An 18474-nucleotide genomic window follows, 5' to 3' on the forward strand; every position below is an offset into this window, starting at 1 on the left:
AACTCAAAATAAACGTGTCTCATCTGTTCGGAGTCCATTGTGCTGTCACTGTAAATAAATCCTATAAATTTACAGTATTAATTTTACAGTAAAATGCTGTTTTAATGTTTTACACAATTGTAATGTAAACAGTTGGACAATTAGGGCAGTGTACTGGCTTACAGTAAAATACAGTGCATTCTGGGATATCCAACGTTTTAGGTAAGAGTGAGATATTTTTCTGTGTGTCAAGATCTGAAAATTAGTGGATCATTTCTTGTGCCCCAATATATTAGTGACTATTTAGGGTGAACAAAAAACCCTCTTTCAGTTTAAGGTTATATGCTAGTAAAGCACTGAAACTGTGGTTAATTCACGTGGTTGAATCAGTGTAATCTAGTTGAGGCTTAGTGGTTCAAGGGCTGCGCTCTGGATGAGAAGGCTGTTAGTTCAAATCCCATGAACAAGACCCTTAACCTTCAACTGCTCAGTTGTATCCTGCCTGAATTGTAAGTTACACTGTATAAATGCTTCAACCAGATGAGCATGTGAAAAAAGGGTCTTCAGAATATGATGTAACAGGCTAAAGGAATGCTATTTTTTCCCTTTTATATGTAGACAGTCAGCTTCTTGAGGATTTCAGAATTGAATAGTGTGTTTTCATGGGATTTGTTTTATTAATGGCAAGAAAACTCAGACGATACAAAAATACACTGTTCTAGTGTATCTGAATTCACCCTATTCTAGTTAATATTTGCCTGCAGTTGTGTTCATGCAAAACTTTGCAATCAAAATAGTATTAAAATGACTCCAGATTTGTTTTGGTGAAAGTCGCTATGTAATGTAACAATGTTAAATGTTTTACCTGTTTAGATTAGGTTTCATTTACTAACCATACACAGTGGCTGTAGAATATGACTGGATGGATATATTGACAGAATAATCACATAAGAAATAAGGATTTAAGGCAATCTAAATTAAGTGCGATTTTGTGAGCCATCACTTTTGATGCCTTTATTATGACAAGCAGAGAGAGTAACAGGTGAAAAATAACATGAAACAAGATAAATGGACTACAGAAATCATTACGCCTTAAATTTAAAAGTAAATTTGGGTATTTCTTAGGCATGAATCAACAAAGTATACAGATTTTATGAATGCGCCAACTGGAAACATCCTCAATCAGCAGTAAGGATGCTGGGTGTGCTGCTACACCCTCTAGTGAGTTGCTGATGACAGTGTTTTGTCTGTGAATTGGGAAGTTGTGATCATATAAATACAAGAATTTGAAAAAAAATTCCAGAAAAAAAAAAATACAACAATTTGATATATTGATATTGAACTAAAATGTACTCTCACCTAGGACTTAATTAGGAACACTGTACTACTCATTCATGTAATTATCTAATCATGTGGCAGCAGTGCAATGCAAAAAATCATGCAGATACGGGCCAGTGGCTTCGGGTAATGGTCACATCAAGAATCAGAATGGGGTCGGGGTCGGGGGCGGTGATCTCAGTAATTTTGACTGTGGCATTATTGTGAGTGTCAGAAGGGCTGATTTGAGAATGTCGATAACTGCTGATCTCCTGGGATTTTCACACAGCAATCTCTAGAGTTTACTCAGAAAAAGCATACATAAAGAATAAGCATACAGTGAGCAGCAGTTCTGTGGATGGAAACACTTCGTTGATGAGAGAGGTCAATGGAGAATGGCCAGACTGGTTTGATCTGACAGAAATGTACATCATTATAATGAAAAAGACTATAATGACATGTCCAATTCATTTAAATGTGGCTTTTCTGAATGTGACTCCAAGATGCCACACATATGTAACATTTCAAAATATTAGCACTCAAAATCCATCTTCGGTTCATTTGTAAAATAATTTATGAAACAAAAGAGGAGTTTTTCTTGTACATTTGTAAATCAAGTGACCCCATATGGGGTGGCAACCCCTAGTTTGGTATAGGCCAATATCAAAACTCCACATTATCTCCAGTAACCTAGAAAATGGCCATAGCTCAGTAAAACTCATGCTTGCACAGGAATCACATACATGAAAGATTTCAGTCGGGAATTTAGATGCCCCACACTTTGTTACAGACTCTCAGTTTTTCCCACCTATGTATATCCTAACTCCTGGGACAATTATTTGTAAACATGGTTTTAGCTTCCACTGCAATGCTGAGGACATACAGTTGTATATTTCAGCAAAACCAGATGACAGTCACCATCTTAATAAAGTTGAGGAATGTGTAAATGACACATAGGTAACCGAGTAACTGCCTCCTACTTAATTCTGAAAAGACAAGGCCACAGGCAGTTAGAAGAAAGCTTTCTGATTATATAGTAACTCTGGATGGCCTTTACATCATGTATAGGAGTAAAAGATGTTTGTTTGATTTTTGACACCAGTTTCTCATTTGAAGGGCATATAGATATCGCTATGACAGCTATTTTCATCTTAGACACATTTTTTATGTTAATAAATATGATGTTATTTGATGCAGAAAAACTACTTCCTGCTTTTGTTATTATTAAATTGGACTATTAAAATGCCTTGCTGTTTGGATCAGGAGCAGTTTTGGCCATAAATGTTGACTATAGCCTCAAACAACATTCAAGAAAGTTGAGAGGATATCACACTTGACTTACCTAGTGAATTTAGAGTAACTCCATAATAGTCCGTTGAAAGGCAACAAAGACACAAATTTTCAACAGGAGAACAGAATGATCTATGGTCTAAAAAGCCAGAGAGAAGAACAGCCTAACAAAAAGAAATATCTCTGACATAATTACCACCACACTGTTTAACGTGCCTCATACGTAAAGAGATTTAGACTGTCGATCTCTCAGAAAGGCAAAATCAATGGACCATCTGAATTTATTTCATTAATTTTTCTGTTTAACAAATGACAAATGATTTAATTTATTTCAAATTATTAGTTTCTGCTTGAACATCCAGCACAGACGTCTGTCCAACTATTTAGAATTCTGCAATATACTGGGCAGGAACAAGGTCTTCTAGAGGACTAGCCGTCTTCTCCTTACACTGTACATTACAACGTGGCGTTAGCCTTTCCAAAATGTGTCCGAGAAGGTTTTCATTTGTTAACCGAAATGGTACCAAACTAACCATGAAACAGTCACATGGTAGCCACACTAGACTACCACTATACTGAGAGGAACATCAGAATATATGTCAGGAGAAAGAACATTTTGCCATTGACATAATAAAGAATATAATACTCCCTTAATCATTATTCAAATACTGATTTCAGTTTATAAAGTTAGATTTAATTACAACCAACAGTTTCTTTGATTGCCACAGTGGGCATAGGTCCAATATGAGTCCAAATGTAGCCTTTCTCTGGGCGAATAGGTATTGTTGGAAATGGTGAGCTCCTTGACTTGAAATATTCTGATGGTGCATGGCAAACAAATTCAAGGTATTCCATTTTTCGGGGCAAATCCTCTTCTGGACCTGTATAATTAAAACATTTTTTGTTTAATCTTCATATTTATTGCCAGTGTGTCTCTGAACATGAAAACTGTATATGAACTTACCGACTATGTAAGTGCCTGGATCAAAGTGATCTTTTGGACTCGACTGTGTAGGGATCAGCCACGTTAATGCAGCACTTTTCTCACAGTACTGGTCCTGAACAAAGCCACGGATCTGTGCAAAGTAAGGTTTACCATCCTCTTCGTCTGTTACCTTTATCACATCCCCTATCTGATAGTAAACACCCTGATGGAAGAGAAAGACTCATTAAGTTAGAGACCTGGAAAAATGTATTTGTTTTATATCCCATTAGATATGTGGATGAGTAGGGTTATCTACCTTGTAGAAGATTGACTCTGATGTGATTATGGTGGACACGGACTCAGGAGCTTTAATAGGCTGAGGGGTGAAAAGCGTAATTGTCTTAAAATTTGATAGACTTGACAGGAACTTAAAAATATCTACAGATTTCATCTTAAGAAGCGTTTACATTTTTTAGTTTAAAAATATGCCGTCTTCCTTTTCCTTTTGATGAAACTTTCTTCTCGGACGCAGGCGCCTTGTACTTGGTGCTCCTCAATCTTGCTGACCGCCTGTGGATTTCCTGTTTAGACTGTTTACATGCCAGAATACACAAAGAAATGTTAAAAATAGATCTATTAGGTTCAATGCAATTAAAATATGCAATTAACAAACATTATGAAAACTTCATTTTAGGCTGTTTTCACACTTGGTCTGTTACAGCAAGGTGATGACTGATGATCTACAGTTGTCCTAAAAGTCTCCATACATTGGGGAAAAAATTTTTTTTTTTAGCAACAGATAGACTTTAAGAATGCCCTTGACCAAAGAAGAACATATTGAAATCATTGACACTGCTGGCTCAGGAAGCTGTCGCAAGGTTGCAATGGAACGAGAAACATGGCAAACACATCACACACGACGCTGTTGCCAAACTTATTATCAAATTCAAAAAGACATGACGTGCTGCGGACCAAACGAGAAGTGGATGTTCGTGGAAGGCACAACCGATGTAGTGCTGGCAAACATAGTCCCCTATGTACGGAGACTTTTGGGACACCCTGTACAATGGCCTGCAAGTGAAGCAAACTCAGACGACCTATAGAGACCAGCTTGTTTATTGATTTGTGTCTTGTGTGTGAAACCAAAGCTGACTCAGTCTGCTATACGTTTTGTTTTACCAATGAAAGCTTGCTTACAGTTTTCTTCACACACTGCAGATAAAAACCAAGTGATAAAATAGTCCATTGACAAATTACACAGTGTTAAGTAGCAGCATGACTGGAAGACTGAGAGACACTGACTATGTTTACATGCACATCAAATTCCATTTAAGGTCTATATTCGGATTACAACCCTATTCTGAATACGATGTTTATACGCGTACAGGCATCGGAATAATCCTGTATACATGGTTGTTGTAAGTATGCCCGAGTTGTCATTCCTAAACACCTAGTCTACAGCTAAGGATCTGTTAGCACCCACAATTCCTTGTAGACTGATTCCAGGGAATCAGAATATTGTCTTAATCTGAATCGGGTTGTGTAATGTTTACTTGACTCAATACTAATTAGAATATCGCCAAATTGTTATTAATATCAGAAAACTGACGTGCATGTAAATGCACTTTGCATTCTGGCACTAACAATTATGTTATTGAGCTTAAGTAGTTAGGCAGTAGTGGTAATAATGTCAACAATAGTTTCTGTATACTACTGTTGCGTTATACAAATGCATGTATACGTTTGATCTATGACAAGCACTCTCATGGGAATCACAAGCAAGCCTACAACATGAAGCAACACAATGGTTCTGCAATACAATTTCCTTCTACACAGTGCTTTCTTCTTTCCAGACGCTTCTGGCTGTTCTGTTTCTGAACCATTTTCAATTACATTACCCATAATTCAGTGTTACACAGACTGGGACTGATCTCCTAAGAAGCTTGTATGTGAAGACACCATGTGAAGACACCATGTGAAGACACCATGTGAAGACACCATGTGAAGACACAAGTGTCTGCAGACCTGCTTGCCCCCGCCATTACTCTGCTGTGTGCTGGAGGACACCGTCAGTCCTGACGCTCCTGTGATGCTGCTTTTAGCTGTACAGTTGTTACAGAGGATTTCTCCCTGGTTTCCCTTTTTCCACATCGAGGACGAATTCGTCTTGCAGACAGCACAACATGGCTTTAAACCCAGCGGCATCGTTTCATTACACAAGAAAGAAAAAAAAAAACCCTCAAAAAAACCCCTTCTACTTTCTCTGCTGTTTTCTGTTTACGCGCGAGAACACGTTTGTGTTACCGAAACCTACAGCAACCGCTAACAATATTCATCGTTTCCTGAAATATAGATTTATCATTTTTTTAGTAGAAACATTAAAAACAAACACTACCCTACATTATCTACTCAAATAGACAACGCAAAAATCTTCTTCCGGGTTACCACTTCCGGGTCATCCAGCAGAGACTCCAAAATATAAGACAGGTGTTCAGTTTAATAACAATGAACACAGTGTAAACTATTGTGTAAATACTTAAATACTCAAACCCCCTACTACTTAAATATAAGTAGAGCACTGTCTATGTCTACTTCGAACAGTGTTTACTTAGTAAAACTGGAACCTTTACATGATAAATATCTCAAAATCAGAAACAGTTTTATTATTGATATATTAATGATATATATTATATCAGTATAATACACTGAGAATATGCTACATGTGTATAATATGCTACATAGTGTGCTAGGAGAAATAACAGTATATAATGGAACAGAAGTACAGTAGAAAGCAATATTAAATGTCATACTTGATAGTATATGTATGTATGTGCAAGATTTTAAGCCCCTGTCAACTCATTTTCATATTTAGCTTCATACTGTTATAGTATCTTATGTGAATTTAACCCCTGACTACAAAACACATGCTGTGTTCATTTCATTTTTATGCTCTGTCTGGATGTCAGTGTTTCATATGAATATGCTGAGTTGGTGTTTACAATCATGATCCAGCACCTGCCCCAAAGTATGTACTGTATCTGCACAGCCCTGCTACTGAAGAACAGGAACTGTATATGTAAAAATAAATAAATAAATAAATGTTGTTGTTTTGGGTTTTTTTTCTTCTCCAAATTCTGGAAGTGTGTTCAAAATACTGTAAAAGTACAACCAGTAACCATCCAAAAAAATATCAAGGAACCTTTTTTTCTATGAGTGCAACACAGCACTCACTACAACAGTCAATTCTAGTTTCCCAGAACTTCTTTGTATTTGCCTAGTCCAGTGGTTTTCAAAGTGGGGGCCGCAAGGGGGCGCCCGGGGGGTCTCAACAATTTGGTGTGAAAAATAAATTCTCACTCTCAGACAACCACGCACACATACAATCAATTCCTAATGTAATGTAATGTAAAGATGTGAGATGTAATTATTTATTTTTAAAAAAGGGGGATATATTCAGAAGTCTGTATTTTATACAGACTTTTATATAAAGACATCTTGCAAAAGGGAGGCCCTGGTCAAATGTTAATGCATTTGTGGGGCCTTGCCCTGGAAAAGTTTGGGAACCCCTGCCCTACTCTACTGCAACATTTGAAGCTGGATTTGGATCTTTACTCTTCATCCAGAGCCAGTGAGTACTTTACTCTACAACACATAATGCGGCCTTGATGACTAGCATGAATCTTTCTTTTTTTTTCAATACATACATTTTTTTGTCTCTCTGTAGTCTAGATTTATCTTGCTTATCACCTCTAAAAAAATAATAATAATAATAAAAAAAAGACTACATCCCATATTGTATGCTAAAATGTTGTAAATGGTTTTTTTTTTAATTTCTTTTCACTCAGACCTTGATAGCATTTTCTTCATTGTTTCTTATTGCATTATTGCAATCGCTATGTAATCACTATATTTAGCTATTCAGCTACATTATAAATCTCTCTCCTTAGACCATTCTGACCTGAAGTCACTTTCACTCTCCTGAGCAGAGGTATTACCAAAGTCCACATGGTAGTGTAACTCTTCCAAGTCTGCATTTGTGGTGGATAAGTCTAAGCAATCCACACACTCCATGCCACAATAATATTTGAGCATGAATCATGGTAGAGCTTTTTTTTTTGCTTGTTGATGAAATCACTGTTGGCCTTGACCCTAAGCTGCTCCATGGGTACTTTGCAATGGCTAAACCTGCACTCTATGCCCAGCTTTCTACCAAGTGAATATTTAAAAAGAACTTTAGGCCAGGTGTAGTTTTATTCATGCTGTTCATGGGGTTAGTATCTTACCGCATAGAAATCCTCCATTTATGCAACTAACACAACACTCTGATGAAGAGGGTAGAATTTTGATCACAAAGGCTGTATGGACTGGAGATATTAATAGGATGTATATATGTTCCTAATGAACAGGATGTAAAATTTTTGCACTGGTATTTGGAAAGATAGCTAGTTTTGACTGTAACAGTATTATTTTAACTGCTGTCTTAATCCCCCTCCAGCTGCAGTGGCTTCAAACCTTTCTAACATAGTACACTATATGGCCAAAGGATTGTGGACACCTGGCCATCACACCTATATGTGGGCCATATCCCCAAACTCCCAAACTTTTACCCCAAAGTTGGAAGCACACAATTGTATAGGATGCCTTCACTGGAGTGAAGAGGCCCAAACCTGTGTACAAAGGGAGGACAATGAAGACATGGTTTGCCAGTGTTGGTGTGGAGGAACTTGAGGGACCTGCTCAGAATACTGACCTCAACCCCATTGAACCCCTTTGGGATGAACTGGAATGGGGACTGTGCTCCAGGCCTCCTCACCCAATATCAGTGCCTGATCTCACTGATGCTCTTGTAGCTGAATGAACACAAATCCCCACAGCCACTCTCCAAAATCTAGTGGAAAGCCTTCCCAGAAGATTGAAGGTTATTATAATAGCAAAAGTTTGGGGAATAAATCTGGAATGTGATGTTCAACAAGGACATGAGTGTGACTGTCAGGTCATTCGTATATGTCCATACAGTGTATATAGTGCCTGCCAGACATTATCCTTTCTTGCGATAATATGGGGGGACGGAGGATTTGACAATGAGATTTGGGAAAATGTAATCAAGCTTCCCTCAAATAATTTGCCATACATTTAGATAAATGAAATTTAACATTGTACATAGGACCTATACAGTATACTGTATGGCCATATAAATCTAACAAATTTAACAAACATGTCAACTAACTGTGCAAGTGTAGAAACTTAGCTTGTAACTAAAGGATTGAACACGTATTGGTGATTTTGGAATGATTTTAGGCAGTGTTCTCCACCACCATCATCAAACTCGATTCTGTTGAAAGAATGACGTTCATCCCTCCAGTACAGTTCTAGAGACTCTAACCAAGGTGCATTGAAGCTGTTTTAGTGAATTGTGGTGACACATTAAGTTGTTTATTCCTTTAATTTCTCAGCCGACTGTATCTGTAATGACAGGTGCAAATCTTGTTCACTAGTTTTCCATTTCCACACTGCAAAGCATGTCCAGATATGTACTTATGGTAGTTCTATGTACCGCTCCAAAGAATCAGTGCAATCATCTCATGAAGCCACAAACTGTCACTGGGAGTGTTGCAATTATGAATAATTTTAGTACTTAAGAGATCCTATAGACAAAGTGCTCTGATATATCATAACATGTTTCATCCTTGGGATAGTACAAGAAAGGACTTGCATCCTAAGTTCTAAATACCCACATACACATCTTTCACCTAAATGTCTCTCTTGGTGGTAGCCTAATTTTAATTTCCTGTTAAGTATTCTGGTAAGGTTTGCACTTGATTAGGACTCACCTTCATTTTTTCCCTGTGAATATTTGATTTCTGTAAGATTAACAAACTTACAGATTTGTTGCTGAAGCAGAACAATTCCCTCAGCAACTTCTAAATCATTTGAAATATAAGCATTTCAGTAGTTTTCTAAGTCCAACAAAAGAGGGTTTAAGTCATTTTGTCTGTTTAGTTGTAAAAACAATAGAGTACATCGCCAGTCTGTTTTGGTTCACTTGCTGCTTTCATTCAGGTAGGTAGATAGGTAGGGAGGAAGGTAGGAAAGAAAGAAAGAAAGAACCTTCAAGACTATTGTATTGCTGCAGTTTGCATTATTTATTCCACATACAAGTATCTAGGGAAATATTAAAGAACTAACTGTCCCTCAGCACATTCAATCAAATAAAGACACAGATGAAAGTACAACTTAATTTTGAAAATTAGCACAAATGATAAAACATCAACTAATGATACAATACAACTCAGGAAGAAAACACCCCTTTGATAAGTTCACTGTGTTACCCACATTTTTAACAGTTTCTGCTCAGCAAGCACAGCCTGGGCTCATCACATCGCAACTGACACAACATTCAAGCCTTGAGACCCCAACCGAATATAACCAATTAAGTTACGAAAAGTAGTTAATAAAAAAGGAGGAGTGCTAAAGGCAGATAGACCAGCATGGCAGCAGAAGTCAGAAAACACAGGACTGGGGAGAAAAGGTCACACAATTAAGTAATACTGAGATAATGTGGTGAAACGCATCAAGCTAAAAGTAAAGAAAAGTGAGAGACAACATTCAAACAACAATCTGTTGTTATATTTCATTAAATGTTTAAAAGTACATAAGCAAATATGTAATAGAGATGAACCAAGTTTGTAAACCATGTCGTCCTTTTTCCAATGCATCTAATTTATGGATCCTAATAAAGTTTCTTTTATTTGTTTAAAGAAACAACTGCACATGTTGCATTTGCTGTTGTTCAGCCATGTAACCCTGACCTTTCACCTTTTAACCTGTTGTAATGTAATATTTATACAAATAAATCCAAAATGAATGATCCTCCCCATCACCCCACCACAAAAAGCCACAATCAGAGATTAAATCAGATTAATGCTGTAATATTCACGCACACATGACAGATGAATCAACCATCAAGAGATCAGAAGTTCTAAAGTTTTGTGTTTGTTTTTGCTGTACAAATCTCAGACTGTGGCTTTATTTCATTGACTGAACTGGTGGTCAAGAAGAAGAAATTTAGTGATTGGAAAAGACTTTTCTACACAGGGTTATGAAATGATGCCACCTGGAGTGATGCACACTAATAATACGCAGTAAAGCTTTTCTATATGATTCCCACTTTTCCAAAAATCTATCATGACTGAATTTTTAGTTTTTCGGTTATAAAATCATGTAAATATTATGTCTGTGGTAAATACTCAAGTTCATAACTCAATGACTTAGTAAATATGGCACACAATTGAATGCAGCCTTTCTAATCAAGCGAGTTTCTTTATATACAACATGAAAGATTGGTTTTAAAAAACAAAGCATGGTTGAAAATTTACATGGTTTATTCATTTGGTTTATTTCAGCAGTTTTGTTAGGTTTCATTTCAACTGTATCAAACCCAAAAGAAAATATTCAGCGTAAACCAGAGCACCAGGAGGTAGCATGGCGCTCCTCCTCTTTCCCTGCCATCATGGACTGAGAGCAGCATGCAGTGCAGTGTGGCATGAGTCACTCCAGACGGCAGCAGTTACAGTGTAGCAGAACAATGCTCTCATCATAAAGCACGTGCGAGAGGGAGGGAGGGAGGGAGGGAGGGAGGGAGAGACTAAAAAAATGCAGAGAAATGGGTTAACATTTCAGTGTTGATGGGAATGTGTAATGAAAGGCAGCGATTCTCCCAAATATGGTAGGGTACTACTGAGTAAATGTGTTGCCCATGTATGTGTGCGCACTGAATATTACATCATGTACAATGACACAACCTCAAATTACTGTCCATCAATTGTATATGAATTAACAAAGCAAGGCATGAGACACCAATGTAGGAACGTCTTCACATTTTGTACAGAGAGATGTGTATGCCTCGGTTTGCATGTATGAATGTATGTGTGTGTGATAGGGGATGCTTATGGCTGTTTCCTGTGGGAGAATGGCAGGTCAGAGGTGAGAGGTCGTTGACTAAGGGTTACAGTAAGGTCAGATTCGGGGCAACTGCTTCTCAATGAATTCCTTCACAGCAGCCATCTCCTGCGCACAAACCCAGACAGACAGAGCATTAACAGAAGCACATATACATCATATTACTACAAAATGACTTCACACATCCGAGTGGGTTATAGACATCCTGGAGTTGTTGCATTAACACAGCAAATGTTAACTTGAAATGATGCTCTACATATTATTCCCTACAGAAAGATATTAAACTATACACTGCCTTGTTGGTGGAGTGAGATCATTATTCTTTGTAACCTTGTATTCACCTTTCTAGGTAAAAGATACATACCAGGACGTGTAGAAGGTGCACACTTAATGTTACCACTGTGGCAACAAAGAATGGTACTGTTTACACATTTCTGAGTGTACAAAAGTTTTTTTTCTTATCCTGCTGGGTTACTTTGTTTGGATATTAACCTTTTCCAGTATATTAGGTGACTGAGTGCAGTGGATATTCTCCACTGTGCTTTCATACATAACTAGAAATGGCAAAACCCCAAAATAGTGCACTGTGAAGTGATGAAAGAGTGCTGCTGGAAGACAAAACAATATCTTACATGAGAATCAAATAACTCCACACTAGGGATGAAATAGTTACCGGTTTCATTGTTTTTTTGATCATGAAAACGGACGCTAGAATTAAAAACTGAACGCATCTGTTCAATTCAGCATGAGTCACAGCACAGATCAGCAGGAGTCAGAGTTCATTTATCACGTGACGAGAGTGAGGCGAGCCGACTGACAAGACAATGGTACTGTTTTTTTGTTGTTGTGTTTTATAGAATAATAAAGAACCCACCATTCATACAATTGTTCTCCAAATTGCCACTAATTCGAAAGAGAAAGGCATTTTAAAAGTGAGGGGGAGAAGGAAAAGTGCCAACAAAAAGCCCCCTTTCACAGCAACTTTCTTCTGGCAAGCTCTGCAGACAGGGTTACCATCTTCTATTAAGTTTCCCCTCAACATTTTTGTAAAATCCTAAATATGACCACACTTCAGATTTGGTCCTCTTAGGAGGTTGGAAAATCTCCCGAGCGCCGTCATTGCCTTCCGCCATGTTCTCTAACTGAACTAAATTATCGCAGCAAGCCTAGTGACAACCATCCATCACTTTATAGTCAGATATAAAACCTGTTTTAAATTATTTCAGTGTGCGTATCAGTAGTTTTTGTACATTTCAACAACACCGTGAAAATACTGATAATCTATCATTTTGGTCACGATAATCGTGATATGAAATTTTCATACCGTGACAGCTCTACTCCACATGGTGTTCAAAACTGATAACAGCACTTAAAAGTGGTAGGTCTGCTTACAGTAAGGGTCATATAACCCGAGAAGACTCACCTGAGGGCAGGAGCTGTGCATGAGGCCTGGGTAGGTGCGGAAGGTGACTCTCTGTGGGTACACGATGGTCTTAAGCTTCTCAGCTGTCAGGGCCCCAAACTGTGATGGAATCATTGGGTCCATCTCACCATGACATTGCAGAATGGGGATATCCTTGTTCGCGCTGCCACTCGCTGCCTAATGAAGCAACAACATATACTCATCCACATGACTACTCACATGTGACACATTAAGGCTAACACCTAAACAACTAGGGAAGTCACATTTGCTGTCCTCTTTAAACACCTGAGTTTAGATCCAATCAGCTGCTGAAATGGGGCATCTATGTAAAGATGTGATTAAATTTGATCAAGGTATCCAATCCGGGCTCCCGAGTGGCACAACAGAAAAGCATTCTCCCTATCGTTGGGAGATCAAGAATCTGAATCCCGAAAACACAGCCGACCAAGAGAGCAAACTTGGTCTAGCAACACTATTCAAGTTTAATCTGATCAGATTCATGGGTATAGACAAGCTAAAGTACACAAAGTAAAAAAGTCATGAATGGTTTTCTGTGAGGAAAAAAAAGGGAAAAGATTTCACGTTTTGTTTTCGATGGTTTATGTTTGTATGAAAGAATCTGAACATTGTTAAAAAAAAACAGTAATAAAACATGTTGATACTAATCACAAACACACTTCTCTCTCTCTCTCACACACAAACAATCTCGAAGCTCACACCTGTGGAAAGGTCTTATGAAGTGGTAACCAACAGCTTAGAGCGACTACACCTGCTAGCTTCTGCTGATAGGTGAGAGCAGTGTACAGTGATAGAGCTCCACCCTAGTGAAACACAAGAAGCAAAAAAGACTTCTTTTTAGTCTTTTCCAGACTAGTAATACCCATGATACAAAAGTTCTGGGACGGATGGGCATTTGTCTCACCTGAGAGAATCCACCAAGAAGGATACGGTTAGGAGGTATACCATTTTTTGCCTCGTGGTCAATAATGGCCTTGACTTCAGAAGAAGGGGAAAATAAGTCCTTGGTCAGAATACTACATCAAATTAATCTTGTCTTATTTTACAGTAATTCTACGAACATGTTCCTGACAATCCATCAAGTTGTTAAACAATAAGAATAGCTTAACAACTGGTCTTCCCCATGTGAAAGAGTTTTTTTTTTTTAAATCTATAATTTGTTACTTACTGTTTTCTGCTGCTCTCTTAATGCCAGCCTCATCTTCTGGAGCTTCTGGGGTAAGGCCCATCAGGTCAAACCTTGGAAGAAAGGGGGGAAAGAAAGAAAAAAAAACCCTGTTACTGCACACAAGTCAGTATACGCTATTCTATACAATGAATTCTGTAGGAATATTCAAACCTGACTTGTTATTAAGAATGTACAATGTCCTACCATGAGGGCATGGTCATTTTCATATTGAGTGTAACTGGAATTCTGGGTCTGTAGGAATAAACAAGTGACTTAATGAATTTGTAAATAATAGGAAATATTTAAAATACTCCACCAAAGTGCACTCATATCTATAAATACTGTCGCTTAATTCCAGTCATTCAAAATTAGAAGTTTTTTATTTATTTATTTGAGAACTCCAATCCACCATGTGTTATGAAGAGTATCAACCACCCATTTATCAAGTGTTGTTCTGAAATCTTGTTTAAATAGAACTGAAATGACTCATTTTATTAGTCTTTTAAATTTTATTTATCTTTCTGGGAACAGTGAGCGTGATGCACGAATACAATCTGGATGGGACACCAGTTTATCACGGGACACATGCACACATTCACACACTAATTCACAAGACATTTGACTTGGAAAAACTCTAAGACTAAGTCTTATGCCAATTTTGCAAAACTAACACACAGTGATGTTAAAAACATTTACAAATAATAAATAATTAACTTTGTACACAGGTTTCAATTCATCAAAGCCCAGTAATGCTGGACCATATCAGATACCTACGCATGTGGGCAGATGTACTTTATGTAGGGCAGCCTAATGGCTGTCATGGCATCAGCCCAGCCATGCCTAAACAAAAACAAGTGACAATATTAGAAACACAGCTGGTCATGAATGCAAGTGTCAGGTATGATGCATATCTTTTTTACTCAACAGTGCAACGATTAAATTAAGTGTAAATGCATGATTTAGGTAAAGAAGTGGGTGCCATGATTTCAGTGTACAGTATCTCAAAATATTAGAATAAGGAAGGTTTACTGAGCCTTTAATCTCTCAGTCTGGTTCAGTACACACAACCACAATCATGGGGGAGATGAAAGTAAATTTTGCATTTCATTTGGAAATCAAGGTCCCAGAGTCTGGAGGAAGAGTGGAGAGGCACAGAATCCAAGTAGCTTGAAGTCCAGTGTGAAGTTTCCACAGTCAGTGATGATTGCTGGTGTTGGTCCACTGTGTTTTCTCAAGTCAAGAGTCGATGCAGCGTCTACCAGGAGATTTTAGAGCACTTCATGCTTCCATCTACTGACAAGCTTTATGGAGATGCTGATTTTCTTTTCCAGCAGGACTTGGCACCTGCCCACAGTGCCAAAACTACTAGTAACTGGTTTGCTGACCATGGTATTACTGTGCTTGATTGGCGAGCCAATTTGCCTGACCTGAACCCCATAGTGAATCTATGAGAGACACCAGACCCAACAATACAGACGAGCTGAAGGCTGCCATCAAAGCAACCTGGGCTTCCAGAACACCTCAGCAGTGCCACAGGCTGATTGCCTCCATGCAACGCCGCATTGATGCAGTAATTTGTGCAAATGGAGTCCCGACTGATATTGAGTGCATAAATTATCATACTTTTCAGAATTTGACATTTCTGTATTATAAATTCTTTATTCTAATAGTTTGAGATACTGGATTTTTTATTTCCATTCTAGCTGTAAGCCATAATCATCAAGATTAAAACAAAAAAGGCTTGAAATATTTTACTTTATGTGTAATGAATCTAGAATATATGAAAGTTCCACTTTTTGAATTAAATTACAGGAAAAAAAAAAATCTACCATTTCCAGGATATTCACATTTTTAAACATGCACCTGAAATCAGAACTTACCCAGTATCACCCAGACCATGAAGGAAGATCACCTGTAGTGAGGAAAAAGAGTGAAATGTGTAACAGTGAAAAGATCTTGGGAATTCTGTCAGGCTATCAGGTCTACGAGCTCAAATCCTATAACTGCCATGCTGAGTCTCTAATAAAAATACTTATCCTTCAGCTAGTGAAGGCTGTCTGTTTAGATTGGCCAATTTATCCAAAGAAGCCGCTTTAGTTAAAGCCAGTTAAACCAAATTTACACAAACTAATAGTCCATAAAATGTATCAAGTGAAACCTGAATAATGTTTTTTTTTTTTTTTTAAAGTAGCACCACTAAGCATTTGTTCTTTTCCTCACATCACTGCCAAAATATTTCTCTCCAGATTGAACAAACAGATCACAGAGATACTGTATTACTGAATAATATAGGTCTATGCAAGAAAAACATTTTATATTTCAGTCTCTCACCGCAGCGGTCTCCTTCTCCGTCCCAGAAACGGTCACAGCCTCAGCGAGCAGCGGCACAGACATGTTGTTGCCACACATACACTGGAAGGGTGCTTTCACCAGAAAACAGACAGCGTTTAATTCCAGTTAATACATCTCAGACATAATGTCGGGTTTTATGCTTAGAAAACGGAAACATCTCCGTTCCATTTACTCAGCAGATTGGGAATTAATTTACAGAGTCCATGAAGAGAACAGCCTCCATAATTAGTGTTCATCATAACTATTTAAACAGGTAAGAGAAATGCAATACTTAGCAAAGCACTAATAAGTGAAGCAGAAAGCAGCTAATGTTTAAACCATGCCCATGAATCATTAGGCTTTTTGACCAGTTACACTTACAGTTAAACAAGCACAAGTGAGTCTTCAGGATGTAAATCCATCATGGAAATAAGCTCATTGTTTTGACTGCCTAAGCCTTTAAAGCTTACCTGTTTTGTTTAATGACACTAGCAGCCAAGAAGAATGGAGGTAAAATATCTAACACGTTAACACGTGACTACAATAGAAAGTAAATATGTGTGAGGAATCGTTATCATTTTGTGTCTCAAGAATATCTCTTCTGATAAGCACTAGGGTAACTTTCCTTAAACTGGGCTTAGTGCCAGCCATTTCAGGCATATAAAAGCCACACGAAGGAGACTATATGCCACTTTAATGGCTTTTAATTCTGAGAGCAGCGCAAACCTGTCTGTGAGCTGCTTCGGTCACATCTCTGCAATCACAAGACTTCAGCTGACTTGAATTAAGTTCAACAAGACAAGCTGCCTATTCTGCGTTTGAAGAATAAAAATGAGCAGAAGCAGCAGGCTGCGCAATATAAAACGATGTTTACAAAAAAGAAAACCTGATAACTTCAAAAGGTTACATCAAGGAAACGTTACCCTGGTGCCTACATGTGGATATTATAATATGAAGATATTTACAAACTGAAATGTGGAAGATCGCTTACACATATTCACTGGTAATGTTGCTTTATATAGTAGATAACGTCTTATCTAAAACACGTGTCATTACAATAATCATCACAATTATGTGAGCTAGCCTTTTCCGTTTTTTAATCGTCATTAACAATATCATGAAAACCAAAAGCTGAATCAGAAAAGGTGTAGTAGATAAGGAAATAAGGGACTGTGTAAAGATGTATACCCTTTTTACTTTTTTTTTTTTTTAATGATTATTATTGTTATTATTATTCCCATTTTCAGAGTTTTCCAGGTCTGGAAATAAATTTCTTAGTATTCCAGGAAAGTCTTTCATTTTATCACCGAAAGTGAAAGGCAACTCCAGTGCAACAAAACAAAAGAAACCAAGAACCAGGACAACACGGATGAGTAATTATTGATCACCCCACACAGCACAGTACGTGTCATTTTATAGCATAATTAAGCAATATCTTATACCAGATGGACTTTTGGGCCAGCAATACAGTGGATCATTAACCCTGTGCACCAGATGCTGCAATATGGCTACCATTATAACATTCTTAATTATCAGCAAATAAAAAGCGAGCGTGTTTGTGTGGCGCTTTGAGTCGTCCTTCATTTGCTATTCAAACTAAGAGGAAGAAGGGTGGACATGGAAAACAACGGGGTGGGGAGAAATAACCAACCCGGCTCATTTTAACCTGCTAAGCAAACCAGCTTAATTATTCAGGTTGCTAGCTAGCTTTCCGTAAATAAACAGCTTAATCCTGCTTAACCAGTCAGCTCCATATTCAGCTCCATTCATGCAGCTAGCAGGCTGTATTGTCTGGCTAATCCCGTTCCCTCTTCACTACACTGCATTAGCTACCTTCAATAGCCGAGCTGTCCCCTCTTATCAACACACTACTGCGTCGTGAACTGATTATTAAAACGACGACAAGATTTTTTTTTGTTTACAAGGAATAAAAGAGTAAATACAAACGAAGGCCCAGTGCTGTAAATTCATACACTCACCACTTGCTATCCCAGGTCACAACGGAACTTCCGCCGCTTGTGCCGGAGATGGGCGGGGAATACTCACCGTGACGTCATCTTCAAA

General features: G+C 37.9%; 2 protein-coding genes across 2 annotated transcripts; both read right to left on the reverse strand.

The window, feature by feature from the left end:
• Positions 1-882: 882 nt before the first annotated feature.
• Positions 883-6076, reverse strand: gatad1 (GATA zinc finger domain containing 1). The gene is made up of 5 exons (XM_053613413.1): positions 5537-6076; positions 3979-4101; positions 3828-3887; positions 3551-3734; positions 883-3467 (listed from the first exon to the last, which is right to left on the reverse strand). Exons 1-5 carry the CDS (start codon positions 5714-5716, stop codon positions 3280-3282), a joined length of 735 nt encoding a protein of 244 aa, XP_053469388.1. The 5' UTR covers positions 5717-6076; the 3' UTR covers positions 883-3279.
• A 3554-nt stretch (positions 6077-9630) lies between these two features.
• On the reverse strand, positions 9631-18437 carry lypla2 (lysophospholipase 2). Its single transcript, XM_053612757.1, has 10 exons — positions 18390-18437; positions 16411-16502; positions 15960-15991; positions 14854-14919; positions 14284-14331; positions 14080-14150; positions 13816-13889; positions 13613-13714; positions 12894-13070; positions 9631-11578 (listed from the first exon to the last, which is right to left on the reverse strand). The coding sequence occupies exons 2-10, from the start codon at positions 16486-16488 to the stop codon at positions 11528-11530; spliced, it is 699 nt and encodes a 232-aa protein (XP_053468732.1). The 5' UTR covers positions 16489-16502; positions 18390-18437; the 3' UTR covers positions 9631-11527.
• Between the last annotated feature and the right edge of the window lie 37 nt (positions 18438-18474).

The sequence above is a fragment of the Ictalurus furcatus genome, chromosome 24, assembly GCF_023375685.1.
Source record: "Ictalurus furcatus strain D&B chromosome 24, Billie_1.0, whole genome shotgun sequence".
Taxonomy (NCBI): domain Eukaryota; kingdom Metazoa; phylum Chordata; class Actinopteri; order Siluriformes; family Ictaluridae; genus Ictalurus; species Ictalurus furcatus.

Coding starts and splice junctions, on each gene's coding strand:
- lypla2 (XM_053612757.1), bottom strand. CDS start 16,488: ATGTGTGGCAACAACATGTCTGTGCCGCTGCTCGCTGAGGCTGTGACC. Junction 14,332..14,853: donor AAGTACATCTGCCCACATGC/GTAGGTATCTGA, acceptor TTATTCCTACAG/ACCCAGAATTCCAGTTACAC. Junction 13,715..13,815: donor TTCTTGGTGGATTCTCTCAG/GTGAGACAAATG, acceptor GTGTTTCACTAG/GGTGGAGCTCTATCACTGTA.
- gatad1 (XM_053613413.1), bottom strand. CDS start 5,716: ATGCCGCTGGGTTTAAAGCCATGTTGTGCTGTCTGCAAGACGAATTCG. Junction 3,888..3,978: donor ATATTTTTAAACTAAAAAAT/GTAAACGCTTCT, acceptor TTCACCCCTCAG/CCTATTAAAGCTCCTGAGTC. Junction 3,468..3,550: donor TCCAGGCACTTACATAGTCG/GTAAGTTCATAT, acceptor TTAATTATACAG/GTCCAGAAGAGGATTTGCCC.